This window comes from Cygnus olor, chromosome 14 (assembly GCF_009769625.2).
Source record: "Cygnus olor isolate bCygOlo1 chromosome 14, bCygOlo1.pri.v2, whole genome shotgun sequence".
Taxonomy (NCBI): Eukaryota; Metazoa; Chordata; class Aves; order Anseriformes; family Anatidae; genus Cygnus; species Cygnus olor.
The window spans coordinates 1,466,548-1,481,805 of NC_049182.1; the positions used below are offsets into that span (position 1 = coordinate 1,466,548).

The following is a 15,258-nucleotide window of genomic DNA, read 5'->3' on the forward strand; positions in this document are numbered from 1 at the left end:
CACAGGGGGGGCAACAGCCTGTAAAAAAGCCCAGGGTGTTCTGCGTGGTGGGAGCACGGAGGAGCCTCTGCTCTCAGCTCTTTGCCCAGCACTGCAGCCACAGAAATACCTCCCTGCCTGCCGGCTAACCACTGCTGATGGAAACACACAGCACTTTCCATTTATTTAGTCTCTGTGGCCTAAAGCTCTTCCCAAGTCCGACCACAGCCATCTGGCAATGGCCTGTCACACCCACCATTCCCCAGCCAAGCACAAACCAAGCCAGCAGTTCTCAGCACTCATGATGAGATAACATCAGGAGCACTCAGTCTTGCCAGGTCATTTACATTTTCAAAAAGGAAGGAACTGCGTGGACTGGGTCCCAGGAAAGCAATTTGTATATTATTCTTTTTTCCTAATGAAAGTGAAATGCTGCCTAACTTTGAAGAGCTTTGTGTTTCAGTAAGGAACCTCTTAATTCTCACCCAGGCTGCACGGTGAGGTCGGGCACATTTCCAGCACAGGTTGAAGGGAGCTGGAGCAGTGAAGAAAGGTCTTTTTGGGACACCACCACTGTCAGGAGCAGCACAAACATCCACAGGTCCCTGTCAGCACGGTGCGAGCAGTTAGGAACCAGCAGCCCCCAGGGAGGCAGGCCGGGCAGGGACAAGTTGCAGACACCGGGACCGGTGCCTGGGCAGCTCGGGGCCGCTCGGGGGGGCATTGGCCTGCAGCCCAAGCCCTAGAACAGCACCAAGACACCTTGAAGCGGGTCCCTGCAAAATGCTCCCAGAGCAGAGGTGTGAGAGGCGCTGCTCCCCCCCACACAGCCCTGGCCCCGCGCCACAGGCCTCGGGCTGCTGAGGCCACCAGCGCAGGCGGCAGCGGGGTCGGGCAGGCCCCCACAGTGACCTGGGGCATCCCAGCAGAAGTGAGAAGGAACATGGACATTTTAAGGTCTGTCACCTTTTTAACATACCTGGGGAAAAGGCTGGTTCCACAACGCCTTGTGCCGCCAACAAAGCACCTTTCCAGCGCTCACAGTTTTGATTCATTTGAATAGAGCTTTGGCAGCCTGCGCACTTAATTACCGGGTGCAATTAACTGCTTCTTGACATGCTAATCCCACACAACGTCCGTGAGAGCGGGCACGAAAAGGAACCGAAGGCAGCAACGCCTGCGGGGCCGGGGTCTCACCACGGCTCTGCACCGACCGCCCCGGGGCCGAAGGGAGGACACAGACCCAGCGGGGAGCGCTCGGCAGCGGAGGAGCCGCCTTGCTCCCCCTTCACGTGTGAGGTACCGAACGGGTCGCTACCGAACGGGTCGCTACCGAAAGGGCCGCTACCGAAAGGGCCGAGCCCAGCTGGGCGGCAGAGCCCGGCCCCACCCCGGCCCCGGGCGCCCAGCACCGCCCGTTGGGGCGGGGCGGGCCCTAAGATGGCGGCGTAGCGGCAGGGGCGGCCATGAAGCTGATCATCCAGGAGACGTACGCCCAGGCCAGCGAGTGGGCGGCCAAGTACATCCGCAACCGCATCGTCCACTTCGCGCCCGGCCCCGGCCGCTTCTTCACGCTGGGGCTGCCCACAGGTGGGGGGCGGCAGGGCTGGGGCGGGAGGGCTGACTGACAGACTGACAGACTGACTGACTGACTGATGTCCGTCCGTCCGTCCGCAGGCAGCACGCCGCTGGGATGCTACCAGAAGCTGGTGGAGTACCACAAGAACGGGGACCTGTCCTTCAAGTACGTGAAGACCTTCAACATGGACGAGTACGTGGGTGAGTGGCGCGGCGAGCAGCCGGGTGCCTCGCTTGGCCTGCGGAGCGTGGTCCTGCTGCACAGTGCTGCGCTGGCCGCTGCCCGTGTCAAAAACTGCAGCCCTGCTGGGAGGCCGAACAGCGTGGTTTCGCTGTTTTGCTCTATATTACCCATCTATGTACGCTCTTTCAAAGCCTTGTTAATCAGGCACTGCTGGTGCGCCCGCTGCTGCCTGCACTCGCAAAGCTCCCCTTAGTTACTGTGCATTCGGAGCATCCCAACTGCAAAACGTTTAAGGTAGAAAGGATAAAACTTGTATTACCAGAGGGAGTTAGTGGGGACAATCTGAAAACCTGTATAAGAAACATTAGAGTATCAGGTGTTGCCTGATACTACACACATTAGAGCCTGTTTTACCTGAACTTAGGTATTGACCAAGTAAGGATCCATTTTATCACGGTAACCTGAGATAATGTGCATTATTAACTACCACCTTTGTACTTGGATTATAGGGGTCACTTTAGCTGCAAGTCCCTTAAAGGGCTGATGCGTTGCTACCCATCAGAGTGACCTTCAGTAACGGATACAGGTGCTTGTTGAGACTGCAGAAGACTGTTTAATTTTGAAGCTGTGATGAAATAGCCTCTTCAGAAGAAAGAGTGCAGAGAGATTAGTGGAGAAGGCCTAGAGATCCAAAGGTGACAAACATACAGGCTAATTATTTGCTAACTTCATACTGGTCAAGAAGTTTTCCTCTGAACAATCATTACCAAGCAGCATCAGGGAGTAGACAGTTCTGTGGGTTTATAACATTGAAGGGGAAAAATATATGCAATAAATTATTTCCCAGACTTGTACACAGTTTTGAAATTGTTTTTGCTAATATGAACTGGGAGGAAGACTGAACAGGCAGCAACAGACTAGGCACAGTGCGTGCCTGCTTTTCTGGAACATCCATCACATGTTAATATGAGGACATGCCTTACAGGAGCTATTGTGACAGACTTAATTTTGTTATTTGGGGAAGTAAAACAACTTCTGAAAGTCGAGGAAGTCACATAGGACAGATGGAGAAAACAGTGCTGTATTACCAGAGCCACCAGAAGGGCAGGCAAGTGCATACAAGTGTTCTGTGTTACAGGTGACATTACTCCTGTGCGTGCTCTCTTACCAGGTCTCCCAAGGGATCATCCGGAAAGTTACCACTCCTTCATGTGGAATAACTTCTTTAAGCATATTGACATCTTGGCCGAAAACGTTCACATTTTGGATGGAAATGCGGCTGATCTACAGGCAGAGTGTGACGCATTTGAAGATAAAATCAAAGCAGCTGGAGGAATTGAACTCTTCGTTGGAGGTGAAAACCTGAAGGATTGGCAGGAAGCACTGCCTTTCCTCTACCAGCTGTCTCATGTATTACCTAGAGAGTTCATTTCTAAGGCAGTTCAGTGTATTTGCAGTGAAAGGCGCCTCATACACTGTTTCACTGAGTGCGCATGTGTGCTGGTAGCCTTGTTTTTTGATGTCTCGCTCCCCCAGTTTAAATATTTGAATTCAGTAAATGAACTGTTCTGGAAATGGTTAACAGGAGAACCAGGCAGGGCTAGAATTTTACCGAATACAAAATGTATTACAATAACTGGTGTGAACAGCTAGCTGCTAGGATTAACCAACAGAAGCTGAACACAAGTTTTTTTCCCATCCTTTTGCCTTTAGATTCTGCCATTTACTTTTGCTTATTGTTGTCCCAGCACAATTAGGGAAGAATCTCTACTGACTTCAGAAGAGGCTCTTGCTGTCATTCCTACCAGAAGCAAATTTGAGCTTGAGCAGAGAAATTGCAAGTGTGTTTCTCAGATCTGTGTCTATTCCTGGAAGTGTTGGATGTCCCTGTAATAAGAGGGATATTGGTTCTGCTTCTCACAAAAACTGTTTCAGCCAGTGACCCACTTTTCAAACTGTCTCTGTCACAGGTATTGGCCCAGACGGTCACATCGCCTTCAATGAGCCCGGATCAAGTTTGGTGTCCAGGACACGAGTGAAGACGTTGGCTATGGACACTATATTGGCTAATGCCAGGTTTTTTGATGGTGACCTCTCTAAAGTCCCCACGATGGCGTTGACAGTCGGAGTAGGCACAGTCATGGACGCCAGAGAGGTTAGGAAAGAAGCAGTGACTTCAGACAACAGCTCGAGGGCAGGGCTTTGTGGAGTAGCTCGTCCACATCCAGTCTTGGAGCAGTAGTGCACCCTGCTGGCGGAGGCCAGCCTTTGCTTTTCTTGCCACAGGCAGCTGCACACCCAATCCTGCTTTCTTGCATCCTCTACCACCACAGAAAGGCCCTTGATCTGTTTTCTGGTTTTGCCCTACTAACAATAACATTTGTGTAACCCTGCAGTACAGTTGGGATCCACAGGGAGCTAGAAAGGCTTTTGGAGAATGTCTTTGATTAAAAAGTTCATCTGGTGAAATAACATGAAGTCAGCCAGTGACTCTCACAGTTATGCCACATCGTAAAAGCCATAGGGGATGGCTTTTAACTGAGTCTATACCTTGATTTATACTTGTTACATCTCAATGTAGAAGTGCCTGACAGGGGAGCTCAAAGTGTCCAAATCACAAAAATGACCCACCAGTCTATGATTTAATTGACAAAATGTAGCCAGAGCAAAGAGGATTTGTGATTCAGTGAAATACACCTGGGGAGAACGATAGACCTTACCCCTGCTAAGGACTGGGGCAGCTCTCTTAGTTCAGCAGGGTGTGGGTTTGCTTTCTCAACAAGTCTTCTAGACCCTAACTGCCATACTCTGTGTCTTGGAGTCCAGGTGATGATTCTCATCACAGGAGCCCACAAAGCCTTTGCTTTGTACAAGGCCATCGAGGAAGGTGTCAACCACATGTGGACAGTATCTGCTTTCCAGCAGCACCCCAAAACCGTGTTTGTGTGCGATGAAGATGCCACACTGGAACTCAAAGTTAAGACGGTGAAATACTTCAAAGGTGAGTGTTTGACCAGGCTAAGCAGCAGCTGCAGTTAGTTTTTAAGTTGCACAAGCCATGCTTTGTGTTAAATGTTTGGTCAACTCCCCAAACAGTACATTCTTTAAATATGACAGCTGAAACGTACAGCAATAATAAAAGTGCAAAAGTCAGGCTTAGTTCTGTGGTCATGGGAGCAAAGGAGCACCGATTCTACCAATGTTTAATTTCATTAGCATCCAATGAATGAGGATTTTGCTTTATGTCTACTGAAGTCATCTTTTTACCCGCTACATTAGGTTTAATGCTGGTTCATAACAAGCTTGTGGAACCCTTATACAGCATGAAGGAGACAGAAGCAGAAAGAAGCCAGTCTAAGAAGCCTTACAGCGATTAATCTCTCACTGTTCAGAGTCATGCTGAGCCATCTTTTCTATTGAAAACCAGCTGCAAAGAAAGGGAATTGCTGCAGAACCTCATCTTGTATTTGTTCTTAAAATAGCAAAATGATGTACTTGCTTCTCTCCATTAAAAACATAGATGCCAAACACCTGCCTTAATTAACCAAATGAGGATGTGATCCTGTATACTGTGTTCCACAAACTTTCACCCCTAACATTCTCCGAAGGTAAAATCAAGGGAGAATGAGTTGTTTAATCAATGATGCAACTGTAAGCATGTGGACTGAAGGCCTCAAAACTCAAATGTGAAGATGTGAAAATACAGTGGGTAATCACTTTGGAGTGTATTCCTTGAAATTCTGATAAATACATTGCGTCATTCCCCCTCTACAAAATACTCCTAGATTATAGTCATGTAAAATGGGAATGGTTCTTGTTCAGCCTGGAGAAGGTAAAGTATCAGCAGGACTTAACAGCAGCCTGCTTCATAGCTGTGAGGTCGTCAAGAAGTAGAAACCAGGCGCTCCTCTGCAGCGCGCTGGGGGAAGATGGGAAGAGACAACAGGGCGTGAGTTGAAACAAGATGTTCACGTTGGATATAAGGAAAAAATTTCCCTGTGAGGACACTCCAAGCACTGGGCAGGTTATGCAGAGAGGTGGTGCAGTCTCTGTCCTTAAGAGGTTTTCAAGACCGGACTGGATACAGCCCTGGCTGAACCCCGCTTTGAGCTGGATGTTGGACGTGAGACCATCTCAGCAAGAGGGACGCTTCAAACAGCATTCACCCGTGCGGTGCCATTAATGCAGGTAATGGTGAGCTCATGCATCTGTTTATTTGTTGCCACAACTCTAAAAGAAGCCTTACATGTTCGGTTTCAGGGCATAATTTTATATGCACTGGTGCTTTATGGTCTACAGCAGGGTAGATCTGTTCACATTAAGCGTAAATGACTTCAGTTTGTGCTGCTCAGCACTCCATCATTTGTCAGCGCAGAGCCTGAAGCAGTAAATTCTCTCTGTCCTCTTCCTGTACTTTACATTGCTACAAGGAAATGCCAAATGAGCCTCAAAGGAAACATTCTGTTCCCTCTGACCTCAGCCTGTGCTTAATTACAGAAGCCCCACAGAGAGGGGAAACAGCCTGTACTGGCAAGACCCCGCCGTTCTGAAACTTGATTCTCGGTTGTGATATGTTAAGTGCTCTCATGAAATGTAAGATAAATGGGGAAGGATTTGTTTTCTTTAGGCAAAAATTCTGTGACCTGTTAATCTATAGCTTTCTACAGTAAATACATTAATTTTTTCTAGTTGACTAGATGTGCTGCTCAGTTTTACTGCACTAGCGAAAAATGGAACGTATGTGGCTGAATGGGATGTGTAATGCCATCTCTGAACAACAGCAACAAAAGCTTCAAGGCCTAAGAAAGAGCTGTTATTTTGAACAAGATTTTCTGTTACGTAGAACCAAGGCTGTACTGAAAGCAGTTTGGGAGAAAGAGTTAGTGCTGCTCCATACCTTAAGGACTTCCCCTCCTGGGCCGGTGTTTACTGGCAGGCTTTCCGTAAGGCTGGCCCACCAGGCAGCAGCCATCTCTTTTTTCTTTTTTTTTTTTTTTTAAAGGGAATTTCTATAGGTAACCAGAGGAGGTCCCAGGTATCCAAAGCTGTTTCCCTACAGGCTTTATGACAACCACCATGCATCACGTAAGGGCTTGTAGCTCGCACAAAAACAGATCCCCTCACTCCGAGGGTACTTTGCATACACAGACCTGCAAGCTTCTACCAGCAGGATGCTTCATGCCTCAGCCTCGCTTAGTTTTGCACAAGCCCAGGCCGGGTGCGTTGCTCTACAGAGACCACGTGAGAGCGACTCAGCACAAGCCCCAGAGCTGATCACCACCCAGAAGCACACCAAGGTGCCCCACACGGACCTCTGCTTAGATCTATGTGCCATAATGAAGACAAACAGGGAGACAACTCCGTTTACTGTCTTAAAGTGAATTTAGTGCATGTGAAAGGTGCAGGAAATACAAGTTAAACCATACACAATGTAAACTTTCCCTATGCACTGCCCTGACGCCTAAACCAAGATGAGATCCACTGTTCCTCTCTTACCCTTTTAATCACTGCCAAGTCTAGTAGGCTTCCAGCCTCTGCAAAAGGAACTAAACCAACACTCATTTTGGCCAGATATCTAAGTAAAATTTATTTACTATCAAAATTGAGTGAGAGGTGTTCACTTTGAGTTTCTGAAAAATTTTCAAGCTCCTGAGCTATCCATCCAGACCCTGCTATTTGTTTTAAACACAGCACATGCAGTTTTAATTTCAAAATAAATTTTTAGACCATTCTGCAAGTGGAAAAAAGCTCCTGAAAAATTAGTGGTTCCCTCCAATAATTACTTTCATGCTCCCAAAACTACTTACTGAGCTTTTTGGGGAAAAATGGGGTTTTGAAATATTTTGAAAGGCAAGAACAGTGGAAATAAGGGATCTAGTTCAGAGGAAAAAAACCTATCAACTAATCAAATTCCTTACATGAAGACTTTTTAAAAAATAAGTTACTTCATCTGGTGAGAGAAACAAGGTAATTTTCAGTATCTTGAAGAATTCAAATTAATCCTGCGTATCCATAAAAATGTGTTTCAGTATTTGACATACTTTCATCCTCTCACTGGCCAGACTCAGTTCATTGCTTTAGCACTCACCACAGGCAACGTAAGTTAAGAGGACAGCAATGCAGAGCAGTCATCGGGTTGATACACATTTCAGGAAATGGTTGTTGGTCATTTTCTGCCAAAACATTCAGTAAAGGACCCAGGCATTACAGCCAGTAAGAAGGGGGGTTATGGATAATCAGCTTTACCGCTGTTAGAACTCTCAGTGACAGAGCAATGAGCTGCTTTCAAAGAAACAGGTCAAGAAATGCTATGGAAGCAATGGGCTCAGTCACTGACTACAGGAAAAATTCCTGTGTTGTTTCAGAAAGCTTTCCCTCTCCAAGCGGCTTAACTAAATAGCTCCAGAAAGAGCACTGCAGCTAGAGCAAAACTGCCTTGAAAACCCAGGGGTACTAGCCAAGATCCTTGAAAGCTCAGTCTCCCTAAAGAAAACTCCAAAATATTTCTGTGATTTGGGGGTTTGGTTTGGTTTTGAAAGAGTAGCATCTCTTGATACAGATTTTCCCATTTATTTTCAAACTTCTGTCTGGCTGCATCTGCTTTAGCACTGGATGTGATTACTAGGGACTTTCAGTGGTGACCCTGTCCACCAGATGGGTAAAACGGTCTCCTTTGGTTCTGACAACAGCCTCTGAAGAGTTGTACGAGATTCCTGTAGTGCAAGGTAGTATCATTCTTCTGTCACACAATGGTACTGAAAAATCAAACAGACTCGACACAAGAACGGAAAGCATCTGTCTCTGGTTTCTTCCGCTTTTGCTGCTAGAGAAGGCTCCTAGTCTTCATCTTCACCTTCCCAGAACTCACCATCAATATGCATAGCTTGAAACAATCTGCAGCACAGTCAAGAATTTACATCAGGACGGAAAATGTAAAATTTGAAGAAAGAAAAAAAGTGTCAAAAATACAAAAACAGCTCACAATTTTTATACCATAAAACACTCATTTTAACCAGCTTTGAGGACTGCAGCAGAAGCTACTTTGCGCTTCTACAGCACTTTATATCAGAAGGTCTTACAACACCTTACAAACCTGATGTTTCAGGAACTCCTTGAAAATACCAACAATCCAAGCTGTATTGAAAGTTATCTACTGCTCTGCAATTCCTACTTGGGTTAAGCAGTATGTAATTATCAGCCAAGCCTGCCTGCTCCAAACAGCTGACAATCCTATCGGATAATACAGAGCTGGACAAACAATTATGAATATAAGTGGGGGGAACAAAAGGGAAAAAAATGCTTTTTTGTAAAACCGATCATCTTCGTCAAGAGAGCTAGAAGTGAAGCTAAACTGAAAGAAAAAAAGAGCAAGAGACACTGGGAGAAATATAAAATGAAAATGGGGTACGAAGGGAAAAAAATGCTGTTGGGAGAAAAAAAGCGCTGAGAAAGATTCTTGTTCAAGAACCAGAAAACAATCCTGTCAGCCACATTTATTTAAAAAAAAAAATAAAAAGCAGAGTAAGTGGTGGAGCATTGGGCAAAACGCTGGTATTTTGATGTTTGTATGCAGACCCCTGTATGTCGCGGTGATGGGCCCTAACACAGTGGAACACACACAAGCTTCCTGCTGCCACCACACCTCTCTGTTCTGCCGGCCCTTTCGTTTGTCCAGACAGCAGCAACGCCCCCTGTCTCTTGATATATCCCTAACAGTGATGAAGTAAACCAAGTCTACAGCTTTTTAGAAGCAACTTTCTTGCCCAAATCCTTGTGTTGCACTATCACATGCTCAAGCATCTGCACGGAAACATTTCAGTACAAGCTGTCTCTCAGAGGCAGTACGTACAGCATCAGGAGTAGGCCCAGAAGACTCCTCCAAAATATTAAAATGGAAACTCAAGAAAACCAAAATAGCTCCTGATTTTTTTTCTTCTTGTTGTCAGATCCTTTTAAGTGCAAATATAAGAAATAGTATCTTAAACCGTATAGCTACAAATTCCAAGATAAGAATAATTTAGGAGAAACAAAAAAATACTTGAGTGGTAGAGCACGAGAAGTAACACATGTAAATACGTACCGGTTAAAGCACGGGGAAGATGGATCATTGAAGTGCCTGTATGGGTTCACCCTTGACAGAGAACCCATACAAAGCCAGCAGAAGTACTGCATGCAGCCAGTACACGTCATTTTGTTACAACCATCTAGTTTCTGGCAGGGAAAAGAAACAAGAAATAGCAATAACAAAATCCTACCACGTCAGTCTTGAGGCCTGGCAGTGGAGGACACCAGTCCTCCAACGGCATCAGCTTACAATTGCATTTCACCCTTACTCTGTAATAAGGCAGATATTTTTTCACTATTCAGGTGAACTAAGAGCTAGAATCAAGAACTGTAAATCAGTTCTGCTACTAACAATAGTGGAAATTACTATTTTTCTGAAGCTGTTTATTTACCAGTTGTAGTCTGAAACAGCAGTCTGAAACACGTGGAAAACAAAGGAATGCATATGGATGTTGAGTCAACCTGGATCTTTTCAGTACTGGAGACCGAACACCGTCAACTGCTGCATTTACTCAAGTCTCCGAGCTCTAGAAACATGATCGCCTCTTCTGTGTATCGCAGACAGAAGTGGAAAATTCTTTTACCACTTGCTAGAAATTTACCTTCCCTGGTGAACTTGGACACTAGGAGTAAATCTCTGATCTCTTCTAAATATAGAACCTACTTAACAATTTATGCTGGTTGCCATTAGGAGTTACTCTGATTCTTCAGCCCTTCCCCGCCACGCTCACCTCTATAGGAGTACCACAGCAAGGACAAGACTTGGAGTTCTTCTCTAGCCATTCTTTACTCTCCATCTCCTCAAGGGCTTTCTGAATCACTCGCTTGCCGTAGCGCTGTTCCAAAAATCTTTTAGTTGCCTCATCCGCTTCTAAATATTCATTACGCAAATCCATCAATTTCTCTGAGGAGTAAAACAAACAACAACAAAGCTTTTGTACTATGTTATACAAAAAAGTCAAAGGAAACTTAACATAATTAATTAAAAAGCAAGTAAAACATTAGAATACGTAAGAAAAATAGGAGAATATTAAAACCCCTCTGTCTTAGAATTCAACTGGTTTACAGTGTTTCATCACAAACGAGAACAATTGATGAAATTAGAACAGGTCTACAATGTAAAATGAACCGAAAAACAGAAATATTTCTCCTGAACACACATTTAATGCAACTTTGTCACGTTTTTAAGGCAGAACAGACAAGAAGCATTCACCTGATCCAACATCAACTCTGACAATAGAGAGAAGTGGATTCACAAGAAAGGATGAAAAAGGACACACAAAATTATTCTTCCCTTGCTATGGCCTCTCTGAATCTGGCAGTCAGCAGTTTAGGGACTTTGTGAGTCAGGGAGCGTCATGAAAGCAACACTTTTTAATTGCCAGCAGCAGACCTATTCCAAATGAATCCATCTCAGCTGACACGGTGATGAGTTTCCTCGTTTAATTCCTGACTTTGAGCCTTTTCCACACAACACCTAACTGCTTCTCGATCCATTTCGGAAATGCGATGACTCACCTGCAGTTACTTTACACGGTGAGACCCCGTGGTAAGTCATTTTACAGAGAGTACAAAAAGCATAGTTGCAACGGGAACATATGCCCATGGTGCAACCTGGTTCTTGCATGACCGGTGTCTGACAGCCTGGGCGAGGGCAATACACTACATCTGCCATCAAGTCCAAGCTAGACTGCAGAAGCAGGCGGTCATAACGTGCAAACAATTGCTCTCCAACCAACTCTTTAACCTAAGCAAAGAGCAAAGAAAGATTATGTGCATTTGAAATTCTAAGTTTGCTAGCTTTGGCAGAAAAAGGTAATTTGATGAAAAAGTACCTACAGCTGGGATGAGTTCCCTTTATATTCTCCAATACAGGCCAAGAAATTACTCCTAGAAAGGCTATTTTAGGAACAGTTAAATAATCAAATGAAAAACATGCAGCATCAAGTGCAATGGGACATTAATTCAGGCCTCTGACCAACGCCAGTACTAACACAGTGGGCAAAATGTGCCGTGCTACCCAGCTTTAACAAGGGTGCCTCTGTGTGGCTCAGAAGGTGAAAACAAAATTCCCCAGGTGTATTCCCAGTGCTCACCATCCAAAGCCACACCTTGTCACCTGCAGTTACTGGTCAGTTAGCAGAACTCCACCAGCACTGCCTGCACACTTGCATTACCTGGCCAGGAGTAGCGACAGAAGAACACTTCGGCTCGGGGCAGTTGAGGCAGTGGACCTGACCATCCCTGATCTGTATTTCAAAGTAGTCCTTCAGGCAGGCTTTGCAGTAGACGTGGCTGCACTCGGTGAAGTACATACATTCACTGCCCAGCTTCTCACAGAAGCAGATATTGCACAAGTACATCTTACTGTTAAAGCACTTTCTTCTCTGAGCCTGATCAAAGTCCAAGATCTCCCTAATCAGGCTTGATAAAGATTCCACATCCTGCACAGCTCGTTCATCGATGGTGTCTTCATCAGCTGCTGCAGAGCCTGCTGCACCACCACAATCCTTCTCAGCGTCTAGAGGGACCAAAGGTGTCCTACTCTGCGCACTCCCTTGATGGCACATTTTTAGCTCATATGGGGAGGAAATGTTCAGGTAACTCAGTGTTTCTTCCTTCAGAAACTGCATCCAGGCAAACAAGACCACGCAGCCTCGATTCTCTTCCCATACGTTGTCTAAATGCTTGCAAAGAGCACTGAGCTAGAAAAGAAAACCACAATTTCAGATTTCAGTAGCTTCTGACAACTCATTACTGTTTTCCTCTCCCATGGTCTTCCTTTAACGCAAATTCAGGATTTCAATTTCTGGATGTTTCACGTAGACACAGAAGACATAAAACTATGCTCAAAGGTGCAGGCTTGCAACTCTCAGAAGGGCGACCAAATAAAAACAGGTACCAAACAAAAGAGCCAACTGAAAGAGAGAGGTAACTGTGTATGTCTTAATTTTACTTTTATCTACTACGTTAACATCCACCAGAGCACTGTTAATTATGAACTTACTTACGACCACGAAATGGTCAAAATGTTAGAATTACTCTGCAAACCTGTGCTTGGGAGAGCCATTTGCCACTGAGAGTAAAGGCAGGCGGGGAGGTTGATGGGTAGTCTGGTGGGAGCTCAAAATTCAGCACGAGGGGAGGCAGAAAGCAAACGGTGTATTCAAACCTGTTCTTCTGGAGGCTGTCTGCGGAATTGCCTGAATCAAAGACAATCGAGACAATGCGAGAAATAACAAGAAAATGAAGACCAGCGAACCATAGCTATTTACAGCAGCACCCAAGATCTCTCTTTTCACTTGATAATTTCTAGATTTAAAATGACTTATTCGACCCTCAGTAACAAAATTTCCCAGTGCCATAAAACGTCATGGGGTTGTATGAGGTTAAATCAGTAAATACCAGTACTGTGAAATACCTGATCCTGCACAAACCAACAACCTGGGAAGACACGCCCTCAAGAAAAATAAACAAATAAATGAACTTGATTGTTCCCACAAAATACTATTATTCATCTCTACCTTTAAAGCTCACTGAAGAGGTGCCATGCACAAGGATGAAACTGCCCACTCAGACCCAGAACCCAGCAATATCAAAAGCACAGGATAGGGTCAGCCACGGCTAAACATCCCTACAGGTTACTAGCGCGTCTGAGCGTGCGCCAGAAAAAGCTCATTTAGGGTGACAAAAATCATCTCAACTCACCACTCACAAAAATTTTGAAGTTCTGAGGCAATTCCAAACAAATTCTTGTTTCTCCTCCTTGTGCAGACTCGGCTCTTTTGAACTCATCTTCATCATAGATGCTAGCCAAGGCCAGCAGCTCATCCTCCTGAGCTTCTTTGTCTTCTGAAGACATTTAAATTTTCTGCGGAGACAGCACCACTCTACAGGATCACCTGAGTTAACGCAGCCTATTCAATAATTAATTTGGAGTATCTGCTTTATTCTACTATAATAAGATTTAGAAACCAAAATACCTGATATAAAACAATGTAAAATATAATTCAGCTTTTTTACACGTTGAAAAAATACAGATAACTTTATAAAATGCAAAACATCAACAGAACATCGAAGAGTTCAAAAGCAAACTGTGTCAGTGGCTAAGGACAGCTGGAAGAACAAAAGTGAAATACGCCAAAGGCAAAAGTAACACAGGGACATTTCCTTAGCGCTTGAAAGGGAAAACAACCGAAAACGAGAAAAATGGCTTTGTAACAGTAACTCCCAGCCACCCTTCTAGAAGGTACATTTACGATTACAAATGTTGAAGTTTTCAGTAAGGAGCTTCAAATCCTCCACAGGCACCTTGTAGACGCACCCCTCTAGCGCTTCACTTTTTGATTTGGTGCCACAAAGCCCTGATTAAGGAGTTACCTTTTTATTTACAACTGCCAGTGACAAGCTGCAGGTGCGGGTTCTGCCCAGGGACAGCCACGTCGGTAGGGCCGGAGCAGAGGCGCCGGGCATTCCTCCGGGGCGGCGGCAGCTCAGGGGCTTCTCGGGTAAGGCGAGGAGAGCGTCGGCTTCGTCGTCACCGTGCACAGGGCTGCGGCACTGCTATCTACGATCCGCCTGGAGCCACAGAAACAAAACAAAACAAAACAAAAAGCTCAGAGGGACTGAAGCCCGTTCGGTATTTCCTAATGACCCACGACACGCGTTTCACGCCGGCAAGCCCGCTCGGCACTTCAGAGCCGCTCCGCAGCTCCCAGGCAACAACCCACGGCCGGGCCCCGGGCGCCGCGACCCCCGCTGCTGCCGGGACCAAGCCGGGAGCCTGCCCCGGGCACCCCGAGGCCGAGGCGGCCCCGCGCTGCGCGTCCCGCACGCCCCCCGCTCGCGGGGACTGTTCGCTGCCGGCAGCGAGGCAGGGGCAGCCCTTCAAGCGGGCAGGGAAAAAAAAAAAAGGGCAAAAAAGAAAAAAAAAGGCAGAAAAAGGTAAAAAGCACGACAAGGCCCGCCCCGCCCGGGCACACTCGCGCCGCACGCCCGGGCCGCGGGGCCGCATCGGGCCGCTCCGCTCCGCTCCGCGCCCCCCGCCGGGGCTCCCCGGGCCGAGGCCGCGCCGGGCGCTCCGAGGCCGAGCCGGGCCCGCGGCACCCCCGCGCCCCGCAGCCCCGGGTACCTCGGCGGCGGGGCAGCGCCTGGGCCCGCGGCCCCCCTCTCGGTGCCGGCCGTGCGCGGCCGCGGGCAGCGGCGGCCGGGCGGAGGCCGAGGGGGAGGCACCGGCCCCGCCCCGCCTCCCCGAGCGGCCCCAGCGCCCCCGGCGGCCGGAGGAACGCGGGGCCCGGCCCGGCCACGGCCGCGGGGCTCCGGAGGAACCAGGCCCGGGCCCGCCCGCCTTTACAGCTTCGGTCGGTGCTGCGGGCGGCCCAAGGAGGCACCCGAACACGAAGCAAAAAAAAAAAAAAACCCGGTACCTCGGGCTGCTGCCTGCCCCTCAGCCG

At 47.0% G+C, this 15,258-nt stretch overlaps 2 protein-coding genes across 5 annotated transcripts; one reads left to right on the forward strand and one right to left on the reverse strand.

Annotated features, from left to right (window-relative positions):
* Nucleotides 1-1,375: 1,375 nt before the first annotated feature.
* Nucleotides 1,376-5,469, forward strand: GNPDA1 (glucosamine-6-phosphate deaminase 1). Of its 2 annotated transcripts, none has more exons than XM_040573164.1 (6): nucleotides 1,376-1,569; nucleotides 1,657-1,758; nucleotides 2,913-3,095; nucleotides 3,712-3,935; nucleotides 4,568-4,742; nucleotides 5,021-5,469. In XM_040573164.1, exons 1-6 carry the CDS (start codon nucleotides 1,446-1,448, stop codon nucleotides 5,116-5,118), a joined length of 906 nt encoding a protein of 301 aa, XP_040429098.1. In that variant the 5' UTR covers nucleotides 1,376-1,445; the 3' UTR covers nucleotides 5,119-5,469. The 2 variants fall into 2 exon arrangements, with proteins under 2 accessions (XP_040429098.1, XP_040429099.1); XM_040573165.1 differs by having other exon boundaries at nucleotides 1,379-1,569; nucleotides 3,712-3,896.
* A 1,639-nt stretch (nucleotides 5,470-7,108) lies between these two features.
* RNF14 (ring finger protein 14) lies at nucleotides 7,109-15,051 on the reverse strand. Of its 3 annotated transcripts, none has more exons than XM_040573161.1 (9): nucleotides 14,937-15,051; nucleotides 14,186-14,383; nucleotides 13,514-13,676; nucleotides 12,857-13,008; nucleotides 11,983-12,510; nucleotides 11,324-11,552; nucleotides 10,537-10,709; nucleotides 9,822-9,952; nucleotides 7,109-8,635 (listed from the first exon to the last, which is right to left on the reverse strand). In XM_040573161.1, exons 3-9 carry the CDS (start codon nucleotides 13,665-13,667, stop codon nucleotides 8,578-8,580), a joined length of 1,425 nt encoding a protein of 474 aa, XP_040429095.1. In that variant the 5' UTR covers nucleotides 13,668-13,676; nucleotides 14,186-14,383; nucleotides 14,937-15,051; the 3' UTR covers nucleotides 7,109-8,577. The 3 variants fall into 3 exon arrangements, with proteins under 3 accessions (XP_040429095.1, XP_040429096.1, XP_040429097.1); XM_040573162.1 differs by having other exon boundaries at nucleotides 13,514-13,707; XM_040573163.1 differs by lacking the exons at nucleotides 14,186-14,383; nucleotides 14,937-15,051 and having other exon boundaries at nucleotides 13,521-13,659.
* Nucleotides 15,052-15,258: the final 207 nt, after the last annotated feature.

Bases quoted from the DNA above. Each gene is read 5' to 3' on its own strand.
- GNPDA1 (XM_040573164.1), top strand. From the start codon at position 1,446: ATGAAGCTGATCATCCAGGAGACGTACGCCCAGGCCAGCGAGTGGGCG. The intron at 1,759-2,912 runs GTGAGTGGCGCG...CTCTCTTACCAG, and splicing joins CAACATGGACGAGTACGTGG to GTCTCCCAAGGGATCATCCG. The intron at 3,096-3,711 runs GTGAAAACCTGA...TCTCTGTCACAG, and splicing joins AATTGAACTCTTCGTTGGAG to GTATTGGCCCAGACGGTCAC.
- RNF14 (XM_040573161.1), bottom strand. From the start codon at position 13,667: ATGTCTTCAGAAGACAAAGAAGCTCAGGAGGATGAGCTGCTGGCCTTG. The intron at 13,009-13,513 runs GTGAGTTGAGAT...TCTTTGATTCAG, and splicing joins CTTCAAAATTTTTGTGAGTG to GCAATTCCGCAGACAGCCTC. The intron at 12,511-12,856 runs GTTTGCAGAGTA...TTTCTTTTCTAG, and splicing joins AATGGCTCTCCCAAGCACAG to CTCAGTGCTCTTTGCAAGCA.